An 11049-nucleotide genomic window follows, 5' to 3' on the forward strand; every position below is an offset into this window, starting at 1 on the left:
ATATATAACATATATTAATAGGATGGTATGATAAATAACAAATAAATGTCGATTATTGACTTTCTGATCGCCGCTTAGCAATAATTGCACGTTTTTTTAGTTCTTTATTATGAAGCTAATTAACAGCGTCTTTTTAAATTTGGAAATCGAGCCAAATACCATACACAGCTATCCATGTAATAAATAAAAGTAACAGCAACATTTAAACGTTAATACCTTGAATTAGAATGATAAAATCTCTGTAATATCTGCTGTTACATCTGAAGTTTCTTTGTTTGAATTAAAGATGTAAATGCTAGCATAAATAACAACATCACGAAGTATAAATACAATATTTTATAATATACACGCATACCCCTAAAACCGGAAATAAATATGACAGATGAACAACACAGTGTATAAAAGTTTTTAAACAAGGAAGACTGATCTGATTCTCCGAGTGAGAGTCCAAGCCTTAGTGTGCAGGTTTACTAAAGGCTTTTCTGTCTCATAATTGCAACAGCACAGGTGCATAGGCACCTTACAAGAAGGCACGCATGCAGAAATAAAATAAACATGGCATAATTATATACACATTAAAAACATAATTATTATGCAATTACAACATGTTCATATACATCTACATATTGCATGAATACAAAGTCATGTGCATTACATTGTGAAATAAATATTGTACAAACCTTTCTTCCGAAGTATTTCAAAATATATTACATTGAATAATTCTAAGAATTAATTGCAATGATCAGAAGCATTTGTTGATCGTGTAATTTCAATACATTGCATTTATTGTATGACAATTTTATGTATGAATTAATATAACTTTCCTATGCAATACATGGAACTGAATCCTTGCATATTAAGTCGCGCAAAAAGTTACATACATATCTTTTTACATATTGATGACAGATTTCTTTAGATATTTTGTAACAGAGGCGATTAACTCACGACAAGAGAACTATAAAGAAGTGCTGTAGTGTTTGGAAATGACAACTTATAACTGTCCTATAAGAAGTCATGACTACTGGTGTTGTTGATAATGGTCATAAGCAAATCCACAATGAAGCTAGGTGAACTACCTGTAACAATTAGGTATCAGTCTCGAGTGTTTATCTGCATTTATTTTGTGGGTTGTGTTCCGGGCGATGACCTTTCTCTTTCAAGAATTTTGCATTTGGTTTTCTTTTTCTTTTTTCCTTTTTTGTCGTTTATAGTAATCATTTCTGGATCAGGTACAATGTCCACAATTCCGTAAACACCTCTTATATTTATTGTAATCCTAATTTTCAGTACTTGTTATTTAAATATCTGAGAGTAAATTTCAAAATCACATAAGTTTCTACAACTCCGGACTTTAAACTTATTAAAGTATTTTTTCTTCAACAAGTATTTTCGTTGAAGGGGCTTTGGTTTTTGCAACACTCTATATCTGTCCGAGTTGTTTAGCTGAAATGAGAAAAATACAATAGACAGTATACATTTTGTATATATATATATATATATATATATATATATATATATATATATATATATATATATATATATATATATATATATATATATATATATATATATATATATATATATATACACACACACATTTTCGTTTTAGTTATGATATTTGTGAGGACATAGTAATACTGTACATTTACCATGCTCTAAAATATCCATTATATGCATCTTTTGACGATTTGACTACCTGAAAGTTATAAAGCGTTGCAACGCGAAACGATTGACTAATTTGGAAAGTTCTGTTGTTGTCGTTATATTTTGGGAAACTATTAGGATTGCTTATAAGTCAAAAATACATCTGCTGATAGCATGAGCACGGATGGTCGAGTGGTGTAAGCAGGATACTTCTTACTCCAGGACTTCAGCGGTCATTGGTTCGAGCCCAGTTGAGGGTAACTTTTTTCCTTCTTTTTAAATTGTATTCTTGTGTTTTTACTGGAGATTTTTAGGTCCAATGTTTAAATTTATCAATTAAAAGCATTTAATGACAAGCTTCAAAATATGCCAAAATCTGTGAAAAGGCCCCTTTAATCGCAACACAGTTTCTTCACAGCACGTTTGTTTGTTAAGTAAATGAATAATACATGTGTGGATCAATATTTATATATCAATGACAGCGCGTGTGGATATAAGTGAATGTATATTTTATACAAGAACTGATACAGAGCTGTACTCACGGGTTGTCATTTGAAGGTAGTCATGGTCGTCTGGATTTTGTTCTGCTGCCCTGTTTACGTACACATGTTGGGGAATGGATTCTGTGTAAGCAGAGGTCTCTCTTGCAGAACTTAAACATAAAGATACATCTGCCTTAACCTTTTGAACTTGTTCAACATGATTCAAGGTAGTGCAGGTGTGTTTAAAACAGAAATAGTGCGTGTGCTTGGATTGTACTAGAGTGAAATTAATGGATATTACTCAGTACGTCGCGATATCTTTCAGGATCATTTTGTTATCTGCATTGTTCATAATATTCAATTGAAACTTCTCAAAGATTAGCATTCATTTAGTTTTATTTTGTTTTATTTCCGAAGTTTGATGACAAAAATGTTCTCAGGAGAAGAAAAATAAATAAAAAAGCGGTAATGTTTAATGTTTCATTCAAACACTATTAAAATAATCAGAATTATCAAGCATGTAAATAAGTTGTACTTAAAACTATACTTTATAACTAGACATAGATATTAATATAAAGAGTCAACTGCCAGAAATAATTTTAATACAGGAATATTAAATACAGCCTAAAAGTAATTTATAACCATACTTATTTTTTGGTCGTTGATACACATTAAATTTAGTTTCCAATCAAGTTCACTATAAGATTTTAAACCAATCTTATCTTGTTTACTATAATCTTTTAGGCAGAGTTAAATTATATTATTATATCGCATGAAAGTTTCATAACACAAAAATACCAGTCGGCTGCCATTTTGGAAAGCAATAGAATGCCTTTTAGAGCATACAAAAAGCACCAATATCAATATTATTAAATTGCCGACGCGAATATCACTTTCGGCAACAAAACTGGACATGTACATCGCATGTGTTTTTTTTTAAATTTTGTTTTGCTTATCGTGCAAAAATTTATCGGCGGCATAGAATATACAAACTCCAATTACCCGAACAATTTTTTTGTCTTTGTTGACACATTAATGGCGGAACATGCAATTCTTCGAAAAGAAACGATAATTATGTTATATAAACTTTGCTAAGCGACATAATTGCATCACAAACAAAGTATCTCAATGATGCGTTAAACTCTTAATCAAATAATTCTTTTTATGGATGTGTACACATATTGATTGATTACTATATATGTGCGTTTGTACGTTATGATTGTTTAGATTGACTCACATTTTCCTACTATTGCGCTCTTAAAAATCAGTACGTACTTGCCATGTCGTCTCCTAATGTACAACACAAGCACAACTATAACAGCAACAACAACCACCCCAAGGACCGAAGATACGGCCACGGTTGCAGCCAGTAAGGCGCTATTAATCTTCTCGTTATGGCTTTCTGTACTCTCCGTGGTTGAAACAGATGTAGAGACTTCAGCTGCAACACAAATATTGGATTTGATTATGTTCATAGCTGACCCCGTTAAGTCAGTCGCCTTTGTCTCAGACAAAAAATCGGTTCACCGGCTTTTTAAGTCGAGCAAATACTTTTGATACAGAAAATAGTAAAGCATACTCATATAACAATATTATTTATAAACTACCCAATAAGACACCCATTCTTTAATCTAGATTAAGTTATAGCCGTCGCGTTTTCTTCCATTTTTTACAGCTTTTTAAGTATTTTCTCAGACATTACCTCAGTTCATTCTTATTACCGTTCTCGTAATATGTAATATAACATTCAACAAAATCAAACTATAACGATATTAAATATAAAAATATACAAAATAATTTCCAGGAAAAATGCCGTTTTGTCATTGCGGGATAAAAGTATTTTCTGAGTTCACACACAAGTAGAAAAAACGATCCGAATTGTTTATATTTTAAAGAACGCCACCTAAATACGGATAATTTGAATCACCTAAGTATTGATAGAATTAACATTCTATTAATACACCGATATTGTCAGCTTAAAAGCAGTTTTAGTTGGACCCCGTTGGACCCCCGGAACAATCGCCATGCTTTTTATTATTAATAATCAGCTTTGAAGTATAAACGGTATGGAAATGGCCCCCCCTAATGACCAAGACTAACACTTGTAACAACGTAAACATAGCTTACAACACGTGGATTCTGTCCCATCCCAGTTGCCGTCTGCCAAGCACGTGCGGTCCGTCACGCCCGTCAGCGTGTACCCCGAGTTGCACGAGTACGTCGCCTTGGTGACCTGTCCGTTAGTGGACAACGTCACTTTTCCGCTCCAGGGATTGGTCATTATCTTGCAGATTGCTAGTAAAATAAAGCACGCGGGAAGATAGTTTTTGAATTTTTAAATGGAGTACGTTTAAAGGGACCGTCCAACAGATTTTGGCATGTATTGAAGCTTGTCATTAAATGCTTTATATTGATAAATTTAAACATTTGAACTGAAAATCTCCAGTAAAAAAAAACAAGAATGCAATTTTAAAAAATAAAAAGAGGAAAAAAAAACCACCAACAGGGCTCGAACCACTGACCCCTGGAGTCCTGGAGTAAAAAGTCTCCCGCCTAGACAACTCGACTACCCATGCTCATATTTAGAGCGGATTTATTTTTTACCTATATAAGCAATCCTCGGAGTATCCCAAAATAAAACGACAACAACAGAACTTTCCAAGTTATCCAATACCCAGGGTCTAAAAGACACATGTAATTTACTTGTATCAATCATCCTTGCTCTGCCTTACCACATGTGGGGTTCGATCCGTACCAGATCGATCCGTTTTGGCAGATTCGAGTCCTCCCGCCACTCAACGTGTATCCGACGTTACAAGAGAACGTGGCAACGGTGCCGTTACTGTTCACCACCACACTTCCGCTCCCCGGTGTCGGCGGGACTGCACAGCCTAAAAACGAAGGTAACAGAAGTGATGTTGTCTAAACAGTGTGTCATATCTATATAAAACTTTAATTGTTATACATTGTATATAAATATTTCAAAACTTATAATAAACGAGACAAGGTGCATGCCGTATGAAACATTGTCGCTTTGTATGGGCATTTATGATGTGGTTAAATTGTTCAACAATATTCCAAAAAACAAAAGAAAGACCATTTCAAATTCAAGATATCATAATGAAAATAATGAATGCATACATGCTTTATTGTTTATAATATTTGTTACACGAAAACGTACTGCAGATCGGTTCAGACCCGGTCTACGTGTTGTTTGTTTGGCAGACACGTGACGCGTTGCCCCACAAAGTGTAGTTCGTTTGACACGTATATGTCGCTGTCGTCACGGAGCCGCTCGTGGCTATGGCGACAAAACCACGTGGCGAATTTTTTAGAGTTGTATACTTTTCTGGAAGTATTTGAATTATTATACAAACCTTCTGATGTTTAGTAATGTCATTTGTTGTTTTGCCATTAGCTTCATATACAATTTTGTGATTGTTAATATATAATATAAATAACGCGCGAGTTATTTTGTCATTTATTATGAAATAATAATAATATAATTATTTAAATGTTATATAATTATTTTTTTAATTTCACAGAAATACTCATACGGTTTATCTTTTTAAATAAAAAACTGTTCTACCAGATTATTCTTTGGTATATCATATGATTTGAATACAAAATGTACTTACGACAGGAAGCTGATAAAGACAAGATAAATAAATAAAATCCATTAAATTCCAATATGCGTTTGAGACAACAAATATTACATAAAGTGCGTTAAAAAATTACGGTACTGCTTTTCTTTTCGTATTCTCACATAAGTGATACATATCTGGTTTGAAAACATTACAATCCGGAAAAATATTAAACCTATCAGAATTGATTAGCATGTACTTGTCTAGATTTGATGTTTTACTATATGAATATGTGTTATAAAGGTTTATATACAAAGTTTTTTAATAAATGGGTTGGTACCGACACGTTCCGACCCACAAAAAATAAATAAAGCGACCTGCAAAAAACATACCCGCGCTTTTTCTGGGTTGGCTGTTTTTCCAAGGCTTAGTGCACAAAACACGTATGTAAGTTACTGACAACTGCCTTACTTGTGAACAGCCCTAGGAGTATCTCATTACACATGAGTCGACATGACCAGACAAGTTTGTGATTGATTCCGTAATCCTAGGATTTTTAATGAATCATTTGGTAATGAGGACATCTTGCATTTGTTCCTAGAAACAACTTCAACCGACTGTATATAAGCCTTGATGGTTTTGAATGCACTTGCACTTAAATGTTGTACATATAAGTTAACCTGCAGATACCTCCTTTTGAGGTCAACATCGTTAGCTGGCAACCGATTACAATTCCGGAATTCGTTTCGAGAAGCGCTCCCGGCGTCTACCCCAAGCGGCACTGCTGGGGAGAAATTGAAGCGGCACTGGCGTTCAACCAGACAGCTTGAATCCAGGGTAAATACTCGCAAACTATGTGCAAGGCAAAAACATAACATATTAGCGGGATCATATGGTGCATGTATTCAGTGGAATTGTTTACTTTTTGATAAAAGCAACAAACTTGGCACATTTGTAGATAAAAGTATTTTATTCAATTTTAGCTATGGACCTATCTCCAATTTTAAAAATGGCCGCCATTTTCAAGATGGCCGCCAAAATTTAGGAAATGACATGTTACTGCCATATTTGATTAAAATATTCTGTTTTTGGCATATTAATTAGCTGTTTTATTTTACTAATTAATTAAAATATGTTTCTTTATGAAAAAAAATGAATTAAATATTGCATATAAGTCAAAAAAGCTTCCAAAATGGCCGGCTAAAACACAAAAAAATATAATTTTTCCTACTCCAATCTATAATTGTAATATTCATTGAACGTATATTATATAACTTATTATAAGCAAGTGTTTTTTCTTTTTTGTATTTACAGATACCTTCATTTGTATAATATTCTCCACATATTGTTTCAGTCCTTAAATAAAGAAATAACTGCATTCAACGAGTTCACACTTCCAGACCTTAAAGCTGCCTTAAAATCAAAATGCGGTCAAATCCTCCACCACATATAGTGATAGTATTCAGTGGAATTGTTCACTTTTTTGATAAAAGCAACACACTTTGGTCATTGGTAGTTTATAGTATTTAAGACAAAAAAGGCTATGGACCCAATTCATATTTTTTCTAAATGGCCGCCATTTTCAAAATGGCTGCCAACCTATAAAAAAGGAGAAAATATCGAGGTGCTGATTTTTGTTGCGATCTTTCACAAATCAAATAAAATATTACAATTCTTTATTACTAATTATGCTGATAATCAAAAACCTTTGCAAGATAAACATTTGTTATAAGTATTTTGTTAATTTTGTACTTTTTGTAAGGTCAAAAGGTCATTTTTTTAGGGGGGGGAGATTATGCTTTTTTGGCAAATATTCATTTACTTTAATAATAAATAAATCCATAAAGCAGAGTATCATGTTCCGAGAGCCCACTGGTGTTTATTGCAAGTTTTGAGGCCAAGAATTTTTTGTGTATATTTGAAAAGAAAATTGTATATCTTTCCAGCAAACCTATTTCTTAAGTATCACTGCGTGCATATCTATGATTTTTTTTGGGTAATATCAATCAAAGTCGAAAGTTCTACCGCTGATTTATGGAAAAATTAAATAAATAGACATTTTCAGTCATGGAAATTTACCAATGGTTTCAGTTTTGGGATATTATTAGGTATCAGAAACCTTTCTGAAAATTCAGTTAAAAAAATAATTTTCCATATTTTTTTTAAGTTAAGAACCACAAAATTTCGCATTTTATTTTTGAAAATTTGCCCATTTTTCAAGTTTTAATTCTGCGAATTCTTTTACCAAGTTGACAATTTCCAACATATTTGTCTAATCAGTGTTTTAAAAACACACATATGGCCTCCTTGTTATATTCCAACAACGACTTTTTTTATCAACATCTATTAATGATTTATTGGAAATGAATAAAATCTCACACAAAACTGCTGATTTCTGCAAGAAAATGTAAAACAGTTAGTGGATTTAAACCTACAAGTACACTGTAATCATTGGAATGTTTTGTTTTGATCTATGTTATACGCATATGTACAAAGACTGACAGTTTTTATAATTATTGTGATCACATGTGTTATAAATCTAACTATATCAAATTATTCCAGAAATCAGCAGTTTTGTGTTTGACATCGTACATTGTTCATGAAATCTCACTAAAAGTTATCATTAAAAAATGTTCATGTTTCAATTAAATCAGGAGACGCTTTTGTGTGTTTTTAATACAATAGTTAGACTCCTATGTTGAAAATTATTTCAGTAGAGTAAAAATTAGGAACTAAAACCTGAAAAATGGACTTAAACAGCTAAAATAGTTAAAATGTAGTGGTTTTTAACTTACACAAAATGTAAAAAAATAAATAGTGGTTTTAACCTAAAATCACATTGTGATCATTGCATTTTTTATTTAGAGTGATCTTATATGCAATTGTATATATGCGAACAAAATTTGATTATTCTAATGATCACATGTCTTATAAATCTAATTAAATCAAATCATTCCAGAAATCAGCAGTTTTGTGTGTGATTTAATCATTTTATTCATTTCCACCTAAAATCACTAATAGATGGTGATTAAAAAAGTCGTTGTTGGAATGAAACAATGAGGCCATGTGTGTGTGTGTTATTTAATAACTTATTAGACAAATATGTTGGAAATTGTTTACTTGGTAAAAAGAATTCGCAGAATTAAAAAGTAAAAAATGGGCAAATTCTGCTTTACAAAATGCGAACTTTGGTAGGTTTTGACCTTTTTTTAAAATAATACATGGACAATTGTTTTTTCTACTGAATTATCAGAAAGGTTTCTGATACCTATTTAATACCTCAAAACTGAAACCCTGGGTAAATTCCCATGACTGAAAATGTCTATTTATTCAATTATTCCAGAAATCAGCAGTAAAACTTTCGATTTTGATTGATTTTACCCGAAAAATCATAGATATGCACGGCTGTGACACTTAAGAAATGTGTTTTTTGGAAGAATAAAAAAAAAAACTTTTAAATATACAAAAATAATTATTGGCCTCAAAACTTTCAATTAACACCACTGGGCTCTCGGACCATCACCACCAAAGGTAAAAATGTTCTGAGTAATATACCGATCGAAGAAAGCAGTAGCCTACCCCCATGTACACATGAAGGAGCAGATACAAGACTCTTACTCCATGCGAATCATGCTGCCAACCAGAACAATAAGAAAATCCTAATACGAACATTTGATACAGATGTAGTTGTCATAGCTACAGCAGCTTTTCAACATATGAATGTAGAAGAACTTTGGATAGCATTTGGCACAGAAAAACAGTTAAGATATATACCTGAACATAAACTTTGTAATGCTCTTGGTCAGGATATCACGAGCGGTTTAATGGCATTCCATGCATTCACTGCATGTGACCAGACCTCAGCATTCAGTAGTAAAGGTAAAAACGGCATGGGGAACGTTGAAGGCATATGGAGCCGCAACAGAAGTTCAAGATTCTCGGTCAAACTCCAACAGACGAATCCATTGCAACTATCATGCCAACGATGGAACGTTCTGTAATACTAATGTTTGATCGTTCGAATGCTGCTGAATGTATGAATGATGCCTGAAAGGACCTCTTCACACGCAAAAGTAGATCAATAGATGGAATTCCACCAACACAAGCATCCTTACTGCAACACACTTAGCGTACAGCATACCAGGCTGGATACTACTGGGGACAGGCACTATTGCCATCACCAGAACTCCCTTGTCCAACTAATTGGGGTTGGGTAAAAGACCAGGACAACACTTGGGTACTGTTCTGGACAGCACTACCGCAAGCATAATAGTCGTGTCAGGAGTTACTGAAGTGTGGCTGCAGTCCCCAGATTAGTTGCTGTGGGATAAGCAAGTGTATAAAAGCTGACTTGTTGTGCACAGCCCTTTGTCTGTGTGGTGGAGGATGGGACCTGGCATATATTTTAAGGCAGCTTAAAGGTCTGGAAGTGTGAATTTGTTGAATGCAGGTATTTCTTTATTTAAGGACTGACATATGTTGAGAATATTAGACAAATGAAGGTATATGTAAATATAAAAAAAAGAAAAACACTTTCTTACATAACATACGTTCGATGAGTATTGAGATTATAGATTGGAGTAGGAAAATCCTATTTTTGTACTTATACACAATATTTAAATCATTTTTTCATGTAGAAACATATTTTAATTAATAAATAACATTAAACAGCTAATTTCAATGCCAAAAGCAGAATATTTTAATCAAATATGACAGTACCATGTAATTTCCTAAATTTTGGTGGCCATCTTGGCGGCCATCTTGAAAATGGTGGCCAAATTGAAAATTGGAGATGGGTCCATAGCTAAAATTGAATAAAATACTTAAAATCTACAAATGTGACAAGTTTTTTGCTTTTATCAAAAAGTGAACAATCATTTCACCATATGACCCCACTAATACACTTTACCAGAAGAGTCCGAAAACAATATTAACAATATATCGTTTCGAATGTGGTCCACATTCAAAACTTGTAAACTTATATAGCCTTTACGAGGAGCAAAACTCTTCCTTGGTTGCTTTTTAAGCTGTAATATATTGCATTTATGAAGAAGTCATGAACACCTTAGGCCGCAAAAAAACAATACAATTAAAATGGGCAAATTGTTTTTAACGCAAAATTGTGATATCGGAATATCAAAACTATATTGAACAATACTTTTTAGAGATACTTGTAGTCCGTAAGTTTTACGAAAACAGTATACATTTAGTGTTGTAAGATTTTATTTGTTGGTCGGATATTCAACAGTTTCTAGTATATATATATATTGGCAACATGTTGAGCCCGTTGTCTTTAAAGCTTTTCGTATGTTAATATTTATGTGACCAGGGCATTTGCA

The 11049-nt window shown here is 32.9% G+C and overlaps 1 protein-coding gene across 1 annotated transcript; it reads right to left on the reverse strand.

Moving 5' to 3' along the window:
* Positions 1-354: 354 nt before the first annotated feature.
* On the reverse strand, positions 355-5599 carry LOC127852953 (uncharacterized). Its single transcript, XM_052387039.1, has 6 exons — positions 5308-5599; positions 4859-5017; positions 4254-4421; positions 3402-3567; positions 2187-2296; positions 355-1443 (listed from the first exon to the last, which is right to left on the reverse strand). Exons 3-6 carry the CDS (start codon positions 4405-4407, stop codon positions 1421-1423), a joined length of 453 nt encoding a protein of 150 aa, XP_052242999.1. The 5' UTR covers positions 4408-4421; positions 4859-5017; positions 5308-5599; the 3' UTR covers positions 355-1420.
* Positions 5600-11049: the final 5450 nt, after the last annotated feature.

The sequence above is a fragment of the Dreissena polymorpha genome, chromosome 12, assembly GCF_020536995.1.
Source record: "Dreissena polymorpha isolate Duluth1 chromosome 12, UMN_Dpol_1.0, whole genome shotgun sequence".
Classification (NCBI taxonomy): Eukaryota; Metazoa; Mollusca; class Bivalvia; order Myida; family Dreissenidae; genus Dreissena; species Dreissena polymorpha.